General features: G+C 37.9%; 1 protein-coding gene across 2 annotated transcripts in view; it reads right to left on the minus strand.

The window, feature by feature from the left end:
- Positions 1 to 21,262, minus strand: part of CNTNAP5 (contactin associated protein family member 5) — a gene marked incomplete at both ends in the record, with an annotated part of 875,910 nt that overhangs the window by 106,877 nt on the left and 747,771 nt on the right. For both annotated transcript variants that reach the window (XM_079710301.1, XM_079710300.1), the window contains 2 exons: positions 1,966 to 2,190; positions 10,603 to 10,842. In XM_079710301.1, coding sequence (XP_079566427.1) covers positions 1,966 to 2,190; positions 10,603 to 10,842 — 465 coding nt within the window. The remainder of the gene's footprint in view (positions 1 to 1,965; positions 2,191 to 10,602; positions 10,843 to 21,262) is intronic.

Genomic DNA, 21,262 nt, shown 5'->3' on the forward strand with positions numbered 1-21,262 from the left:
CCCAATTAAAGTTATTTAAAATATGCTGTCTTTCAAAAAATAACACTTAGTTTACCCCTTATCATCAAGAATACCTACTAGATTTGGGGAGGGAAGACTGAATCCCAGCTCTCTCCTTATTTGCTGTGGGATTTTAAGTGAGTTATTTAATGTCTGCCTATATGCCTTAGATTCTACAACTCTAAGATACTGATTCTATTAATACCAGTAATGGCACAGGATTATTGTGAGGCTTAAGTGCCCTGTACTAATTAGAATCGTGCCCAGCATAGAGTTGAATATCTATATTATAATAGACTATACAGAGTAATATATATGTAATGTGATATAGTTATTTTTGTTACACAGTCTGTAACCATAAGCATGATCCTGCAGAACCACACCCAAAAGGTGCTTTCGGGGAAATCTGGCAACTCAGTGCTCTGTAACCATCTGACTATAGTCCAGTCCTAACAGAGCAGGATGATCTAGTTTAGAGGAAAGATTGCTGGGCTGACTATCTAGAGACCTGGCATCTGGCCCTAGCTGTGTCATGAATTAACTGGCTGGCCTAGGTTAATCAGTTAATCCATGTCTCAGTGTCCTCAGCCAGCCTCACTGACCTTACAGAGACATTTTAGGGACAAGAGTTAAAAACTGACATGTTGCTATAATGGTCCTAATCATACAGAGTTCTGCTGATAAATAAGAGGTCTAATAACCCATAAGGTTTTCCTTTTCTCTTGGAGAGTCTTTCAAGACCAGACAGTCTTGGATGGCCATTCATTATCCTAGTTTCTCTATCTCCTTTTTTTCTTCCCTTCCATGTTGCTTTTAGGATGAATGAGTCCTTTAGAGTTAGCCATTGTTATTATTATTGTAAATCAGGCCCGATTCAACCCACAGGTCCACCAGTTTTGAACCTTGCTTGAGGCCCACATATCATTCTTCATTATCTAGTTCATACCTAGTTGGAAAACAAGATGACATAAGGAAGAATAAATCCAAGTAAAAGTAGAGCAAGAGAAATTTCTAAAGTTTCCACATAAGGTCTAGAGAGGGCACAGTGTGTGCTGTGTATCCCCAGCTTCCCGTATGCTCCCCGCCAGTGCCATAGTCCATCCTTGTGGTGGATGGTTCAAAGGCCCAAACTCATCTCATTATATAGCAAGTTACAAGAGGGGCAAAGAAATTCTCAATCATAGGAAAGTGCTCTTTGAGACCATACTACAGAGATGTCCACATCTGCCCTCTTCGCCTGTTCCAACTGTTCTCTAGGAGTTTGATCTGAGTGTCCTTGGTCGTGACTACATAAACTGTCCTCATCACTGCAGGGTAGAATTACGTAGTGTGAAGAGCAAACCTGGCTTCTGCTAACAGCCATCAAAACTGGTGTCCTTCAACGGTCCTTGTACTCATTGTGTTCTAGCCCCTAGATCATTCTAATCTTCACATATTTCCTTTTGTCCACATTCTTTCCAAAATCTGATTCTCAGCACCCAGCCCCATACTTCACAAGGTTATGACTCACACATACTACTTCTCTCTAAGACCTAGGCAGTCAGCTTTTATTAATACAGCCTGCATTTATGCCAGTTGTTTTAACAGTCCTCAGTAAAGGATTCTGCAGCAAAGACGACAGGATATATGTGACAAGTGTCGTTCTGAAATTCAGATATGCTGATGATCTTCTCCTTTACACTTAATGGATTGCAGCACAGACTAAATAATAAAGAATGACTGCTACACAGTTGAAACAAATTAAAGTCAATGTATTCGAGACTTCAGCAGTGAATTGACACGGCTCCTGAATACCAATTGCAACTCATAAAGGAAAAGTACAATCAAAGGTTGGCCTGGAGATCTGGAAAGACACTGCCCAGGTGGGACCACATAAAGCTGAAATTATGCAGAGCTCTGGAGGGCATGTACTGGCCCTCCAGCACAGAATAACACTCCATCAGGCTTCATGCCAACAGAACTCACCATTCTTGCAGAGCAGGACAGCCAGGTAGCCCTGAGAAGAAGAGTTGATACAGAGCAGAAGGCTGGGTGCCTGGGCTGTCACAAAGCTGAAGGCAATGTTTTCTTTGGATGGGGCTGCATCTGCATAAATCGCTGAGGAAAACAGGCTTATATTCTTGGTCACCGGGTAGGGTTCTTGAAACATGTAAGTCACTGAAGTGCCAGCCTCAAAGACAGCAGAAACCTCTGCAAAATATCAGAGGGGAAAGCACACATTAAAATATTTGGTCGAGTATTCAGGAGAGCCAGCATTGCTTGTTTATTGTTTCCTATGTATCGGTCATTGTGTGAGAGTTTTTACATGAATTATAGAATATGCTTCCCACAATAATTTTGAAGTGGCAGAAATCACCACATCTATTTACAAATGAAAAACATGAGGCTTGCCGAGGTTAAGCACCTTGAACAAGGTTGTGTGGCTAGAAGAGAGAGCTCAGATGTGCACTCTGAAGTGTAGGACCAGTTTCATGTATATCTGTGGAATAACTGCCACATGCCCGGCTGATTTCTCGAGAAGCAAAGAGGAGATGTCCTGGCCTCTTGCATAGTAGAGAGAAATTGCATCAGGATTATCTTACTTTCAAAACTGAAATCCTAACAATTCTGGTTTATGTTTTTCTCATGGCTCAGGAGGGTGTTGAGTGGGCTCAAAACTACTGAAAGTAGTACATTGGGAAAGAAAGTAATTCTCTATGGTGTTGGGTAAATTGTGAGGACCCGTGGGAATGGAGAAGAGGAAATCTGTGGAAAGAGTAGGAAAGGCATAGGTATACAATTCCTGGACTCAATTATTTTATTCAACTTTTTTTTATTTGAAGGATAGTTGCTTTACAGTATTTTGTTAGTTTCAGGTGTACAGCACCTGAAATTTTAATTTTAGGTTTTGAAAAATTTTATTTTTTTTCAATTTTACATAATATGTATCTATTCTTTTTCAGATTCTTTTCCCTTATAGGTTATTACAAAATATTGAGTATAGTTCCCTGCACTATACAGTAGGTCCTTGCTGGTTATCTCTTTTATATATAGTAGTGTGTTAAGGTTAACCCCCAAATCCTAATTCATCTCTCCTCCCTTTCCATTTGGACTCAATTATTTTAAATATCTAGGGAATTGTTTTTCAATTCCAAAAAAGAGCAAAGACTTTGGCAAATAGGCATTCCCATGGGAAACAATTCCTACGGCACAACAGAGAGGATACAGATCTTCCATCACCATTGGGAAGGGAAGCCTCTACAGACTGATGACATTCAATTAGCAGGAGCAGGAATCACCCAATCCTCCCTGTATAATGTCTTCACTCCAACTGCTATCATTTTAGTTCAGTGGAATCAGCAAGGATCCAGTTTCACCACTGGATCTGAAGCCTCCTTTGATTTCATACTAGCTGTGTGGTTCCAGGCAAGTTAGTCAAACCCATGGAGATGGTTTTCTCATCAGGCAAATGGGAAACATAACACCTCCCTCAACAATATTTCTAGGTGGATAAACAAGAGGATATGTTAAAGCGCTCAAGAGAGTTACCACCGTAGTTTAAACTCACAGACTCTCCATATTAGAAGAGAATTTAACCTCAACCCATATTAATGCACATCATAAAATATATGTGTTTAATGACTGCACATGCATCCAAGTGCTCGGATATTTTCTTCTTTGAATCAGGGCTGCTCTTAAGTTTACTTTCAATTTTATCTCTACACAGTAACAGGGTATGGAGCAAAGTTCCTCAGTAGGACAACAGAGCTTGGATCTGCAACAAACTTCTGCTATGAAAACAGCCCATTAGACATGAATCTATTTTTTTTTCTTTTTTTAAAATTGAAGTATAGTTGACTTACAATGTTGTATTGGTTTCAGGTGTACAGCAATGTGATTCAGTTATACATACATATATATATTTATTTTTTCAGATTATTTTCCCTTATTACAAAATATTGAGTATAGTTTCTTGTGCTATACAATAGGTCTTTGTTGGTTAAAAAAACACATGAATCTATATTGGCATAATTAATTTCTCTTTTTCCTGAAAGAATGAGTATCCGCAATTCCCCATGAAGTTCTCTGATTGAGTTGGTGGCACCTAGAACATGATCAAACCTGGCTTTTGCTTCCTAATTCCATTGAAAATTTGTTCTACCTTTGTGAACGTTCTGTAACAGCCTGTCACGGTGCCAAAAAAATTAAAGTTGCATATTTATGCATATTGCTTAGCAGACTGGGAATACTGGTTCCTTTTCACTAAAGATGCAGAGAAAGTGTTCTGCATTTTGCATGCAGGTTAGAAAATCATTGGTCCTCCTGATTACAGAGATCTGTGCAGGAACTGGCAACAGGGGTGTTCTAGTTGATCATCAACTGGATTCAAGCACTATTCTCAAGTGAATTTCCTTGGGGACATTTGGTCTGCATTTTGAGCTACTATCTCCTAGTTAACAGAGTAATGGCTTTTATGGGATGTTCGTGTGTGTGTTCAAATGTAAGTATAATTCAGATCGTTCTGTCATGAATAGTATATTAGATACAGGCGTTCAATTACATTTTTTCCTTATACTTAAGATAGGAAGTTAAAATGAAAAGCACTTTTTAAACTAGAGCTGTCCTACCAAATTCTGTCTTCCCTCCTCCCCAGCCCCAGTTGTATTTTTATTTATTTAGATATTGTGAATTTCAACCTAAAACTAAATTCAGCAAAACACCTGGATTTGATTATTCTCTCAGTTTCTTTTCTTTTATAATCTAAGAGTTTGAGCTCTCTGATCATATTTAAGCTCTCTGATTGATTTATCTGAACATCTGAAACCACTGGGCTAAATGAAAGAAAAATCTTCACTTGAAGGTGATTATTCCCAATGACCATCATGCTACTCTAGGGCCATGATAACCAATATTAGCAACATCCTTTGAGTACCCACCTGGTGGAAGAAACTGTGCTGATTAGATTCTGAGAAGACAGGACACACATGAAAAGAAATAAGACCAATGGAAGGTGGCCTTGAAAGTGATGTGTGAATGACAGAGAGATTGAGTCCCAGAGTTGAATGCCTCTGTGGGTGGGAGCAGCATGAGAAGACCTGAAAGAGGAGCTTGGTATTGACTAGGCCTTAAAGTGTGTAATGACTTCAGAGCAGATGCTAGGAGTCAGGGTGGTGCTGGAGAGGATGTGTATCTCCAAGGCAGCCTTGGAGTCAGATTGACATGGGCCTGGACCCTGTCTGTGCCCTCCTCCTGCTTTCTCATGAGATCCCGTCAACTGCTGGCTTTTCATACACAAACAGGGATGAATTCAATCTCGTGGAGGGCAGATGGGTTGGAAGAGAGGATGTAAAGAGACAGCACATAGTAGGAACTCAATAAACAAGAGCTGGGCTTAAGAATAGTAATAGAAATAGATTTAGAATTAGAATAAGTATAAAGACCAGGCCTTAATGAATAGGCTAGCGTTTCCATAGAAATCAGTCAGGCTGTAAGCAATTTAGAATAACTTCAAACAAACTGAAAATAAATGAAAGAAATGGGAATTTGAATGCTGAGTGGATATTTCATATTATTAAAAAGTTATTAAAATTTTCTTACTAAAACAGCTGTGGATACATGTTTTTGTGTCATCTTTTAACAATACATATTGCACTATTTATAGAACTGATGTGATATCTGGAATTTGCTTCAAAATAATAAAATTCCCTGGTGGTCCAGTGATTAAGAATCTACCTTCCAATGCAGGGGATGTGGGTTCGATCCCTGGTGGGGGAACTAAGATTCCACATGCTGTGGGGCAAGTAACTACTGAGCCCACACACTCTGGAGCCCGCATGCCACAACTAGAGAGAAGCCTGCGTGCCACAATGAAGAGCCCACATGCTGCAACTAAGACCTGACACATCCAAATAAATAAATAAGTAAATAAATAATAAATAAATAATAATAGGAGGAGGGATGTTAGGATATAGATGAAATAAAAATGATCATGAGTTAATAGTTGTTGAAGCTAAATAATGGATGAATGGGAGTTCTAAAACCCTTCTAATATAATGCATAATTGAACTTTTCTGTAATAAAAAGTAAAATAATATAAGTTGGCAGGAAGGTATATATTATAGAATTTTTTCAACAGGTTTTTGGCAATTGCTAAGTTACCCAAATATGTATACTATTTTTTCACTGAAATTCCATTATTAAGGGAATAATCAATACATGTGTTTATCACAGCATTATTTATGTGCAAAATTTGGGGCAATCTAAAATTCCAGAATAATAGTAAGAGCATTTATTGAGACTTTATAGGACAGGCATTATCTCAATGGCTATGTGAAGTGCTCGTTAAATTTCCATCACAATCTTTCATGAAGAATTCCTGAATTTTCCACATTTTACAGACGAGAAAACCAAGGAACCATGAGGTTGAATTACATAACCAGTGTCACACAGTGTAGACTGTAGATGAGCCAGAATCTGAACACAGGCAGGACTGGTACCAGAGTTCTACTACTGCTATGCTAAAATGCTCTGTGATAAAATAGGTCAAATACACAGAAACAATTCCACCAGATGGAATATATTGCAATCATTAAAACTGATGAATTATATAGGAATGCCTATGAAATGAAATAAAGAAAATTCAGAATATAAAATGGAATGGACAGAACTATCTCAGCTACACTAAATGCAAAGAAAAGAGCTACAAGAAAAACAGATCTCCTTTTTAATGGTTGTCTTTGAATGATAAGCTTGGTTTTTATTTTTCTAGATTTCCAGATGTATTTTCAAATATAATTCCAAATATATTATCTAGAGTTTTTAATTCAAAAAATTTAAATGACCGTCATACCTAGACACTTCAGATTGTGGTTGGGGTAGAGGTGGGCTACAGACAAGTACACAGATGGTATTGGAACAACTGGATAGTCACAAGCAAAAGAATAAAGTAGGACCCCTACCTTACACCATATACAGAAATTAACTCAAAATTTATGAAAGACTAAATGTAAGACCTAAAACTACAAAACACTTAGAAGGAAACATAGACATAAATCTTCATGACATTGGATTAGACAATGGATTCATAGATATAACACCAAAACACCACTAACAGAAAAAATAGATAAATTGGACTTATAAAAATTAAAAATTTTGTGCTTCAAAAGATATTGTCAAGCAAGTGAAAAGGGGAGAAACATTTTGAAAATCATATATTATGAGAGTTATGTTCAGAATATAAAAAAATCCTACAACCAAATAATAAAAAGAAAAATAGCCCAGTTTAAAAATGGGCTATAGATTTGAACAGACATGCAAAGAAGATGCACACTTGGCCAATAAGTACATGAAACAGTGTTTGACATTATCAGTCATTAAAAAAATGCAAGTGAAAATTACAACGTGATATTCTTTCACACAGTCACAGCAGAATGTGTCTTATGGAAAAGATAGTAACAAGTGTTGGTGAAGATGTGGAGAAATTGGAATGATCATACATGGCTGGTAAGAATGTAAAATGGAGAGGTTTGAAAACAGTTTGGCAGTTCCTCAAAAAGTTAGACAACATGTAATTACTATACAACTCAGCAATCCCATCTGTAGGTATATACCCGAGAACATAAAACATAAGTTGATACAAAAAATGTACATGAGTGTGAGTAGCAGCATTATTCACAATAGCCAAAATAAATGGAAACATCCCATGGCCATCGCCTAATGAATGGATAAACAAAACGTGGCACATCCACACAATGGAATACTCTTTTGGAAATAAAAGGAAGTAAAGCACTGAAAAATCCACAGCATAGACGAACTTTGAAAACATTATGCTAAGTGAAAGAAACCAGACACAAAAAGGCCACTTATTGTATGATTCTATATATTTTTTGAAATATCCAGAATAGGCAATTCCTAGTGACAGAAAGTTAGATGAATTGTTTCCAGGGACTGGGAGAAAGGTGAATAGCTCCTAAGGGGTATGAAATTCCTTTTAGGGATGATGAAAACATTCTAATATTATGGAGTGGTGATGGTCATGCAAGTTTGTGAATATAGTAAAAACCCCTGAATTGTACTGTTGAAAAGGGTGAATTTGGGGTATGTAAATTACATCCAAAAATAAAAAAAGAGAAACACATACATAAAGCAATAACAAAAAAACCCCTACATATTTGAATCCTATTAACACATTCCTGTACAGGATGAAATTAGGGTCAAAAATGGGAAACATTAATCAAAAAATGCTGGATGAACCTCCAGCTCTGACATTAATTAGCAGTCACTAAACCAGTGTGATGGTCAGTATTTTTACATGTTAAATGCAAATATTGCTTCTTCCATCCTAGCTTGGGGATAAGGAATAAATGTTGCAGTCAATAACTGCTAGCTAGTTTGTAATTACCATTCCTTTGTATCATACTCAGAAACAGAAAATGGGTCAATAGACAGTGGTTCTAGCCCAGTCATTGGTCATGGACAAATGTCCTTAATTCTACACCAGATATTTCCAGGATTGGCAGCCCCTAAAATATACATGCCATGGAAAGTTAACATAAAAGATTCCCCTAACAGAGAACAGCTTTATCCAGGACCATCTTGGAGCTAAGGGCTCCCATTTGAGTCCCAAGCCACACTTCTCAGAGCCAACTGGCATTGCTCAAAGATGCGTTTAAAAGGTTCATCTCACATACTTTGCAACTGCTGAATATAAAGGGAATCATTTCCTTAGATTTATGAGATGGGGGAAAAGTTCACAGCGAAATATGAAGGAAGCTGAAAAGGCTGAGCAAATACCTGTCAAACTAAAACATGGGGAGACAGCACAGCAGATATTTCAAGAAATACAGTCAAAAGATGCAGTGGCATGGGCAAAAGATAATGAATAGGAATTGTTTCAGAGAAAGGAACCAATGGGAAATTAGGCTAAATTTAGAGCAAGATGATCTATGAGATGTTTGAATAATGTCTCTGGAGAAATACAGAGAGGTCTACTGTTTTTCATTATTTTCTTTTTCCCAAACAGACACTGGGTATAGATCTTGTAAAATAATGCTAGTATATTTTAGGGACTGGGTTTGATGGTGTTTATTCTGCATTTGCTTCTTCTATGCTGTGGGGCCAGTCTAAGGGTGGCATTCAAAATTTCAGGGGAAGTTATTCCAGAGACTTCCTCCAGTGTGAAAATGCAGGGGCACTTTGTTTTAGCTCACAGGAAGAGCCTACTGGGGTGGGATCTCTTTGATTTCGAACTCCCATGTAGGACCGACACTCTGTTGGCCCTATAATTTCTACCATTAATTTTCTCTTGAGGAGCTCAATGCTTCCCAGCAATAAAAAGCAAGTAATTCAAACTAATTGGGGAGGAGGCCAGTGTCAATGAATGAAGAGCTTAAATTATAGTCCTTCAAAGAGAACACTGGGTGCTTTCTCCCCTGCTGTCTTTAAGTTCCAAGAGTAAGTTGAACCAAAATAAAGCATCGTTTGTTAAGGGTGTGCTTGAAAAATGTGTTTTAATGAACTGACAAGAATTATTTGTAATTGCCATCATTGTCTTGTATGTAAACGGTGTTTCAAAGTGATTAAAACATTTTATTTTAATAGTTTAAATGCTTCTCTTGAAATATTGTTTACATTCTTGGTCAACAAACTTTTTTTCCATCAATAAAATAAACTTTAAAAGATTCTGCAAAGATTGATAGTAGACCAAATCTTTTGTCCTTCTAGTTTAAAAATACTAAATATGGATACTGAATAATGAGTTTTTACAGTTTGTAGTTATTTTTAATTGATCCAGAGAATTTACACCATAACCATCATTCCTTGTTTAAGGTGTATATCCAACATATTTATCTTTTATCAGTGAAATGAATTCATAAGATTAGGAGAGTGTGTGGAAAGGCACTGGGGCAGGGATTTTTTTTTTTTTTTTTTTTTTTTTTTGGCTGCATGGTGCAGCATGTGGGATCTTAGTTCCCCGACCAGGGATGGAACGTGTGCCCCCTGCGTTGGAAGTGTGGAGTCTTAACCACTGGACCACCAGGGAAGTCCCTGGGGCAGGGATTTCGACTCCTGTGCTCTATTCTCAGCCCCCTGAGGAACTAAATGTGAATCTTCGGGCAAGACTTTTAAAGCCTCAGACCCCACTCATGTCATCTGCAGAACAGGGAGATTTTACTAAATACATGATGTGGATTTTACTTACTCACCTACACTCTCCATATTGTAAAATGATTTACAATGGCTTCAAGGTCTCTAATGGTTTTCCAGGGCTAGATTCTATGATTCTTTGATTATATTTGTGGATGGAGAAATTGGAAATGGAAAGGTTAGTACAAGAGAAATGACAGTCCACCTCTCCCGGGGCTCAACTGGCTCTAGGCCACGTCAAGTGTGTTTTCCTGTTCCTATCCATCCAGTTCAACTGGACTGCCAGTATCAACACACAAGAAGAATGAGTATATGTAATTATGTTAGGGAGCTATGCAGAGTCTCTAAAGAGAGGGAAACTGAGGAAGAGTAAATGATTGTATGAGGACTGTCTAGGGCATGGGTTTCCTATGACTTCACTACAACCTGTAGGCACTAAAACACAGCACATGGGGAAAACACAAGTTTCTATTGTACCTTTTCTGCAAAAGGGCCCTTCATACGGCGAATTGGTGCAGTCACAGAAGTATCCACTGTGCTTCTCCACACACTTGCCCCCATTGTGGCAGATGTGGCCATAACTGCTGCAATGGCCCGGGCATCCGGGCCGGACTCCAGACGTGACCTTTGCCCTCTCCTCCAGGTCCAGTTTCTGCCCATTCAAGTGTAAGGAGCGTATGCATCCTAGGAAGCCTTTCTGTCTTGATGATGTTCCCCCTGTGCAGTGAAAAATAAAAGGAAAAAATATATATAAGGTACAGGGTTGACATTTTTGAGGTTTAATATCAGCACCGGTGATAGTTAATTATTGTGCTGTTGGCATCCTGTGTTGGGCTTTTCTATTAGTTTCCAGTGAGAATTAGGAATTCAAAGAACCTGGGGAAAAGGCATGTATTTCCTGGCTGGAGAATGAACTCCCCCACTCAAAAAATAAATAAATAAAAGACTGTGATTCATGTGGAATCTTGTACTTGACATATTTAAGATACAAAACTTCAGATGGCCCCATTCCTTGCAAATAAAATAAAATGTGCTCTTTGTCTATAGCAGACATTTATCTGAAGGTGAATGTACAGAGTGGGATTGTCCTTCTGGTGAAGTTAGAAGCAAGCTAGGTTAGGTACACTGAGTTAGAAAAGGCAATGAGTGTTGTAAAGCTTATGCAGGAGACTGTCATGTACTATGAAGAGGTGTATGTTAGGACCGGACAGACATGGTGTCAAACTCCATGCCAGTAGCCCATTAGACATAATGACCACTGGATCCCCTAAGCCTCAGCAACTTGATCTGTAAAATAAGAATCAGTCTATTTCATGTGTTCATGGTAAGGCTTAGTAATCATGGGTCTTCACTATCCCTTCTCTTGAGCCCTCAAAATGGCTAGAACTAGTAGGCTGTATATATATACATACTATTGATTACCCCCAAATTATTATTTAGAAAATAAATTTTTCCTTCTGGAATATGGAATAGAATTGCAGCCCAACTTTCTGCTGAGGGTATATCTCGAAAGTTTCAGCGAGATTCACAATGCTTGTTGCAAATTATTTAAGAACAGAGGAGATTCAAAGTGACTGAGTGTTTTGTTACTGTTGGAAACCTAGAATCCTACCAACCTAAATCAGAGGATATTAGAAAAAATGTGTAAGGAGAGACAACATGCCAAGAAATAAGCCAAATTCCAACACCATATTGATTTGGTGTTAGGAATTCTGGGAGCTCCCAGAGAAGACACAGGGCCAGGTTACCCTTACAAAACACAAATTCTAATTGAAATACAATGCTTTAGCCTCAAGTCCATTCAGGTGGATAAATGGAGGACACACTCAAGTCTTCAAGGTCTACAGAGTGTCCTAATAGATAGGAGAAGGTGTTAGAAAACAAGGGCAGTCAATATTATGACATAGTATGAGTGTGTTTTGTGCTTGGTAATTGCAATCATTGTTGCTTTTGTTGGGGTCATCCATTTACAATGCTTGGTGTCAGTTGATTTATCTCTTGTAAAAATAAAATACAGTGTGTGTATGTGTGTGTGTGTGTGTGTGTGTGTGTGTGGAAAATAAATAAATACATAATAAAAATAGTAAAAAAAAGAAAACAAGGGCAGTACTGATGTGTCATTTGTTTACTGTACATATCTCTCATTTCTGAGCCTCATTTATGTGTAATCCTTCATGCTACAATTTTATTAAAACTTGGTCTTGCAAATGACCAGACAAAAATGTATTCCCATCAATGTGGATACAAATGTGTAATCCAACTGTGTTATCTCTGACCTGGAATATCATGTTAAACAAGAAACAAAGCTGTAAGTTAAATAAATGAAACTGTAACGTAAAAAATAATAATAATAATACTGGCACGTCAACCTGGCAGGGTGGACAAGATAATAATTAGCAATAGGGTTGGAAGTAGGGAGAATTCTGTCTTATCTAAATCACACCAGGTCATCAGACCCATAAATATATGTATGGTAGTCATTGGCTGCCTCTAAAAGACTGAAATGAAATGTTTTTAAAGAATTAATCTAGTCTCTTATTCTGAAGGAGTGATAAAACTCCACTCTATTTTCAGTTCTGATAAGTGATACCCAAGCAGGCCAGAAGGGCAAACCCACATTGCTTTCTCTTGTCTGTCTCAATTTTAGTGAGTAAATCTCCTTTTAACTACAAGATAAATCAATTATAAATACAAGCAGATCATAGGGAAAGGTTCATTATTTCTTTCCTAGAGATGGTGTAGAATAAAGAGAGGAGGATTTATGTAGTCAAATGTTTTGTTTTATTTTCCCCTTTATTTAGTAGTCACTCCCTGTGGTGGATTAGAATAACTCTTCATAAATCTTGTTAGTGCCATTTTTCTTCTAAGTGGAGGTGGAGAATGCAAGATCTATTGCACATCTGCTTGCATGTGACTTAGTCAACACGTTTATAAATGGAGAAGTAGCTGGGGTGGTTTTTCTGGCAGAAATACACTCCTTGATGTTTGAGACATATAGAGTATGGTGAGAATGACCCCAAACAAGGGGATCCTTTCAATCCTAGATGCTGATAAAACACAATGACACAAAGAACATGAACCAAATTGCACAATGAACTAAATTTCCATTTTTGCCTGACTGCTTTTTATTCTTTAGAGGTTAGGCTCTCCTTTCTTCATGGAGTGGTAATATTGTAGACCAAGAATAGAACGCTTATAGAAAGATGCTCCCCACCCACACACACCCAATCTGGTGGTTAGCACTCTCCATTTTCTGACATTACCTACTATGCATTGTGTTGATGGAGGTGAGAATCTTCCCTGAAACTTGAATATTGTACAGAAAGGCAGCCCCAATCTTCCCTCCCCTTTCTCACTCACAGCCCTTTGCCCCCAACTCTGTCCTGTGGATATACCCTCCCAGGTATCTCTGAATTGATCTGCTTCTTCCCACACCAAGAGCCATGTCTTGAATCCCTCTCACCCCCACTTGAATCCCTTAAACTGAAACAGGCTTGGACCTGGGATCTGGGACCCTTTGCTGCAGTACTTGCACCTGGACAAACATCTCCTCAAGCAACAGATGCAAAGAAACTATGAGGGACTAAAAATAACTGCGTGCATGTGCAGCTGGGGCAAATTCTGGACAAGAAGATACAAAAAGACCAACTGCCACTTCTGAACAGCTGGGAGCAAAAGCAGGGCACTGTGCATGCCCCCTGCATACAGCACCACCGAAGGGTGGGCAAACCACCTAAGTCCCAGTAAACCCTTGCCTGAATTTCTTGTGTGGCCTCTATAGTCAATTTCTATTGATTGGTGCAGGCCAAGAACACTGGTCGGTATCAGCACCACCTTCTAATGGATCTTACTACCCTCAGCCCTGACTCCTTCCACAGACTCACCACTTAGCAATCAGAAAGACCAACCAGATGTGAACATTTGATCCTGCTAGTCCTGTTTAATGACCTTCAGAGACTAGTCAACATCCTGAGGTTCAAGCTCAAATCCTTAGCCTAGTTGGTACTGCATAGATCTGGCCTCTGCTTACCTCTTCATACCCTACTCCTGCACTCCCTGCCCTGACTTCAGTGCACCAGGCTTTCCGAACTACAGTGTCTCCCCAACTGTCTGTCAACTTCGGACCTCCTCCTGTCCTGTGTATTTCTTTTCTTTTTTCTTTCTTTTTTTTTTTTTTTTTTTTGTGGTACATGGGCCTCTCACTGTTGTGGCCTCTCCCATTGTGGAGCACAGGCTCCAGACGTGCAGGCTCAGCGGCCATGGCTCACGGGTCCAGCCGCTCCGCGGCATGTGGGATCTTCCCAGACTGGGGCACGAACTCGTGTCCCCTGCATCGGCAGGCAGACTCCCAACCACTGCACCACCAGGGAAGCCCTGTCCTGTGTATTTATATGGTGTATTACACACATCTTCCCCCTTACTCTCCACTGCTCACTCTAGTCCATCACTGCAATCACAAATACACACACTGGCACTCACACACATGCGTCCCTTCATCAATATTTCTGCTTACCCAGGATTTATTTTAGTTAGTTGCCAATGTTTTTAAAACATGAACTATTTGAAATCTAAAAAAAAATGATGATACAAATGAACTTATTTACAAAAAAGAAATAGACCCACAGACACAGAACACACTTATGGTTACCAAAAGGGTGGGTGGGGGAGGAATAAATTAGAAGTTTGGGATTGACATATACACACTACTATATATAAAATGGATAAACAACAAGGACCTACTGTATAGCACAGGGAATGCTACTCAATGTTTTATAAATACGTATAAGGGAAAAGAATCTGAAAAAAAAAAGTATATGTATGTATAACTGAATCACTTTGCTGTACACCTGAAACTAGCACAACATTGTAAATCAACTATACTTCAATTAAAAAAAAAAAAGACTGTGCCCTTATGTTAGCACTGGGCTTGGCACAGAGTTAATTAATTAATTAATTAAATTAAATAGAACATGAACTATTTAAAAAATTCTAGTAAGTCATTCATTGAAAAATCAGAAAACCTGTTAACAATAAAGCTGCTTTCCTACATGACAAAGCCCAGCTGAGCTGGGAGAAGTTCCTATAAGACAGGACATGCCCTTTCCATTTGGCCACGTTCCCCACCAGGACTACTTCATTCATTTAGACTGCTTTCCTGACCCTTGCAGGTATTTGAATTTTCAGCTAATGCTCTAATATATTTTTATCTCCTTCTTGCCTAGAGTTTAATATAAAGTTGGAAGAAGAACAAAAATAAATGTAGCATTATCCTCAAAGCAGATGAGAGTCATGTTTGGGAGTCTTGTACTTAAACTGCAAGCTGTTTAAGAATCCGAACAATGCTTCTAATTCTAAAAAAAGAAAAAAAAATAAACATACTTGCTGTATGCTAGAAACTTTATAATTAACTCATTCAATACTCAGTGGGAAACAAGTTATTCTTCATATTATTGATATTACATAGTTGAGGAAACTTAGCATCAGAGAGATTGTTTTGGCCAAAGTCAAGAATCAAATTGATTTTACGTGGCAGAGCCAGAAGTCTGACTGGGATCTCTTGACCTTCAAAGCCTGAATACCTTCAAAGCCCTAAAATCCTTAAATGAGATATCTGATTAGACAAGTGTGAAATGGAGCAAGATCCTGTGGTCCTGCCCCCATATTCTCTGCCTGCCTCTTGTCTGTAGAAAAATTTAGTCAAAAAATAAATTTAATCAGAGGAGTGAGAAAATGCAGAAGCGAAGGAAAACAAACAGGACAAAATAATAATTGTTTAGTCATTAAGCAAAGTCAAGGACCTTTAGTTCCTCCTCAAGGGCTATGGATAATATTCTGAGCCATATCCTGTGAGATGTTTTGTAGATACTGAAACCCCCACCAGGTTGAAGAACTTAACTACATGATGACCAGATTGTAGCCATGACATAAGCTGCCACAATTCTGAAAACTGGTGTCAAAGAAATAGGAGCAAACAGATCCTGGAACTGAAGATGAGCTGTACTCAAAACAATCAAGATGACACTGATCAGACCACTGCATGACCAATTTCAAGATGATGGTCAGAGCTGACTCTGCTGTTTCTGCATGTAGCCCCTCCCTCTACCTATAAATCCCTGAAACTCCCCTTTAAAAGCTCTTGCCCACTGATTGTCACTTTGGACATGAGTCCGCCCTCTCCCCCAGTCGCCAATCTCTGAAAAAAAGCAAACTTTCATTTCCACCAACCTTGCCTCTCGAGTACTGGCTTTCAAGTGGTGAGGAACCAGACTCCACTTTCAGTAACAATTTGGGTCAGTACTACAACTAAGTGCTGCTTCTACTTGCTTTTTCTCATCTCTTACATGGTTTCTCCCACCTAGCAATATACATGTATGTATCTATCTTCTTAGACCATTAGTTCACCAGCCTAGCTAGAAGCAATTTTGTATGACTCTTCTGTTGGCCCTTGGTATCAAGTGTGCTCATTATGATGATGTTTCCTTGGACTGGGTATGAATCAACTCTTAAAAAGGTTACCATCATCATTCTAAACATGTCTTAGAAAACCTCCATGTGTCAGCTCGACAAATGCTCATTACTTCCAGAGAAACGTCTTAATTCCTTGGGCCCTCCTTGAATAACAGCCTCTGTTTTTCTCATATGTGCGTGCTGTCTTGATCATACATGCTCAAACAAAACTCCTTTGCTGAACTCTTTTTTTGGAACAACGTTGAATGTGCCAGGTTGGGCTCCCATTTCACAAAAATAAGCAGTGTCATTCTCTCTCTCTTCTTGAATTTGCAGCAGTTGTTTTCTATATGAACTACTTTGCCTAAAGTCGAGTCGAGTGAAGTGCAAGTGTATTACCATCTAGATTTCAAACTCTAAAGTGGGGGCAGGTTTAGCATGTATATGCTGAATAAAAACAAATGCACTAACCAACAGTTATCTTCTGTTTTTATCCTGCCCCTTCAACTGGCAGAATCTTGGTATCAGAAGGAAATCCTAGTGGAGGCTTTAATTCCAAAACATAATTTCCTTGAGGATAAGGCATGCATCTCGTTACGTTTTGCCAGATACAGGAATCAATAAACACACACTATGTAATAATGCAGGTGGCACTAACTGGATGTCTACAAAGTAAAATAGTGATAGTAAGATCCAATTTGAACTAAGAGCTTAATTCTTATCAAGCACCTTTACCTATTGCATTTCACAGGCATTTTCTGATTTAACTCCTACCACAAATTGTGGTACCCAAACAGAATACCAAGTCTCCTCAGAAAACTGGAAAAGGGTTTGTTGATGATTTAGAATCAGTTAACAACATATTGAAATTGTTTCTTCATTTGTTTGGTAGAAATGAATGCTGTGAAAAACTTTTGAGGAAGAATTCAGCCACACTTATCGAGGGCCATTAAAGCATTATTAACATTGGTCTTAGCCACATTTTATTTATTTATTTATTTATTTTACAACTTTATTGTAGTATAATTGCTTCACAATGGTGTATTAGTTTCTGCTTTATAACAAAGTGAATCAGTTATACATATACTTCTGTTCCCATATCCCTTCCCTCCTGCATCTCCCTTCCTCCCACCCTCCCTATCCCACCCCTCCAGGTGGTCACAAAGCACGATCTGATCTCCCTGTGCTATGCGGCTGCTTCCCACTAGTTATCTACCTTACGTTTGGAAGTGTATATATGTCCATGCCTCTCTCTTGCTTTGTCACAGCTTACCCTTCCCCCTCCCCATATCCTCAAGTCCATTCTCAAGTAGGTCTGTGTCTTTATTCCTGTTTTACCCCTAGGTTCTTCATGACTTACCCACATTTTAAAACAAATATTCCAAATGGAGCTGGGGGATGATTATACCCAGAAATATTTAATTTGGCTTTATACATAGTCATTACTAATACTTCATTATTTGCACACATAATATAGTTGTATATCTATAATATCCCCCCAAAATAATAATGGCAAATTGTTACAATTAAAATGAAGGTATAATAATGTGGATGGATATAAATACCAACATACCAAATCAATAATGGTCCTATAGAGCAACAATAACCAATTAGACCATGTGATAGCAAGAAAAAAATCCTATTTAACAACAAAAGCAGCCAAGCATCTAGAAATTAACTTAAGATCTATGGTTATAAAAAAGAAAGTAGTAAAAATTTACCTTGGCTCAGAAAGAATAAATAAAGAGATGGAACATGCTTCCATATAATTTAGCAATGTATAATTATTTCCTTTAATGCAATACAATCCCAATCAATAACCCAAGAAAATTCGTAACATTCAAGAAAAATTATTTTCATAGAACATGAAAAGCTAATTCTAAATCCATAAAGAAGGTGGTTGATAATAGTTAACAGAGTGTTAAGAAAAGGAGTCAGGTGTGTTTGTGGGGTCGATGGGGGGGATTGTCCTAATCAAGATCAAAATATGTTCTGTACCCAGTGTCTGCTGCCTGGGGTAGAGACTGCAATTGTGCTGCCCTGGCAGCTTCTTTCTTTTTGTTATGTAAAATTCATTTCTGATAAACATCAAAATGTACAGTTGTTATAGTTATGATTATGTATACCTTAATGATTATTAAAGTATTAAAGTATTAAAAAAAATTTTTAAATATGTTCTGTAAGTATGATGTTGTCATAGCACCTGGGAAAAAAACTATGTAAATAAAACATAGTTTTAATAAAACATAGAGTGGGAACAACTATGTAAATAAAACATAGAGTGGGAAATTCAGAAACACATTCTTTACACAGAGAGATTTTAAACCTTATAATATATACTGGAGGTCCAAGTAACTAGGTAAAAGAGGAACCATGAAATAAATGGAGATGACAAATAATATTTGGGGAAATAAATAAAATTACAATCCTACCTCAAAACCTTAAAAAAATTCCACATGCAATAAAAACATTAAAATGACAACAAACAAAACAATGACACAAAAACTAAAAATATTAGATAAAATATTATATAGCAGTTTAAAATAATATGATATTTATACAGACATGCTAAGTTTCCCATGGCATATGTTAAGTAAAAAAGCAAACGAAAACAAAAATACAGAAAGCAAGCTGTGGTATAATACATAGAAGTATATTGATTAAGTAAATATGTCCACAAATAATTAACATTGTATGGTGTTTCCTAAGGGTAGTTAAATGTATGTAACTACTTTGATGCCTCGAAAGTGTCATGCTAGGCTAATATTGGTCGTCTCTAAGAAGAGCCCTAAGATTATTATTGAATAATTTTACAGCAAACATGTATTTGTGTACTGACTGTATAATTTAAAATAAATACTTTCATTTATTATGTATATCATGCATAATCCTGCTTATCTTTTTTAGAGGCATTTAAGAAATTATTTATTATTTCAAGTTTCAAATGAAACTCCTTGTTATAGAATTATGTATATGTCTAAAAATTCTTTATTAATATATGTGGTATTTGGATATTAGCAAACACTTTTCCCAGAATCAGCATGTTTGTGCCTGTGGGGTGGGTTGGAGTATGTATGGGTTTTCTGCAAAGACTGTTTTTTTTTCCCAAGACTACAGACCAAAAACAAACATTTGCCTTCTTTTTAGCAGAATGGTGGCAGGGCACAAGATTTTGCCCATTTAGAGCACTATATGGATGTTCTATGGAAATCCCCATTTGGTTATTATTTACAATTCAGAGGGAGGCGAAGGAAACAAGCAAGCAATTGAATTGTGCCTGTTTCTGTTGCCCACAGAATTGTGGAGCAGTAGAGAACTAGTTCCACCACGGTTCAAGGTGGCTGATGTAGTGGTCCAACTGTCTTGCTAAAGAAGCCTCTGAATTATTGCTTTGCATCTCATTTGGAGATACCCCTGAGAGAATATCAAGATGATGGGGCAGGCATTTGCAGCAACATGGATGGACCTAGAGATTATCATACTAAGTGAAGTAAGCCAGAAAGAGAAAGACATATATCATATGATATCACTTATATGTGGAATCTGAAAAAATGATACAAATGAACTTATTTACAAAACAGAAACAGACTTACAGACATAGGAAACAAACCTATGGTTACCAAAGGGGAAATGCAAGGGGGAGGGATAAATTAGGTGTTGGGATTAACATATACACACTACTATATATAAAATAGATAAACAATAAGGACCTATTTTATAGCACAGGGAACTCTACTCAATACTCTGTAATAACCTATAGAGGAAAAGAATCTGAAAAAGAATGGATATATCTATATGTACAGCTGAATCACTTTGCCATACACCTGAAATTAACACAACATTGTAAACCAACTACACTCTATCATAAAATAAAAATTAAAAAAAAACACAAAAAATGTTCTGTCAAATGATTAAAAAAAAAAAAAAAAAGATGATGTCGTAGGAAAGTCTGCCATAATCCTTATCACAGAGTCTGGAATAGTGACAGGAGCCAGTTTGACCAGATGAGTCCCATCTCCCATCTCGCAAAGATGAGAGCACAGTCATCCCTCACTTTGCTTCCTTCTGCCATCGTTTTTGAAGATGAAAAATCACTGAGAAAATCACTATCAAAAACAGCCTTAAATCACCCTCCTTGCAAGAGCAACTGGATAAGAAATATCATAGGAGCTCCAGGTCTTTTCTAGAGTCAGCGGAGAAGCTACTTGCTTCTTCCAGGCTGGCTGCCAGGCCAAGTCACTGCCCAGATGACAGCAGCTTCAGGATTTCCTGGAAGTTGGGGCCCCTGGAAATCACTCTAATTCGTTTTCTCCAGGGAGGCCCTGCCGAGAACAGAGATTCCCTCAGAAGCTGAACCACAGACCCATTCAAGGAAATATGTCAATAAAGTAAAAGCTTATAAGCTTTAAGAATTTTCCCTAATAGCCCCACCTGCCCTAGAGTGATTTTATGGTTGAGCTCAGGAGACCCTGAAATACAAAAGGAGCCTACAATTCACTGACGGAATAGTAACAGTGGCAATTCATGGTTAAAAGTTCTCACAATCCAGTCTACTAACATTGTCCTGACTTTCTGATGCATGGGTGCAGTAATCACTTTGGGGTTCTTTCTTATTCCAGCTTCTTTTGTGGAAGTGATGGCTGCCATATGACTAGGGATACATCATCAAGTGTGGGAAGCAACTCTCTAT

This window comes from Hyperoodon ampullatus (genome assembly GCF_949752795.1).
Source record: "Hyperoodon ampullatus genome assembly, chromosome: 8".
NCBI lineage: Eukaryota > Metazoa > Chordata > Mammalia > Artiodactyla > Ziphiidae > Hyperoodon > Hyperoodon ampullatus.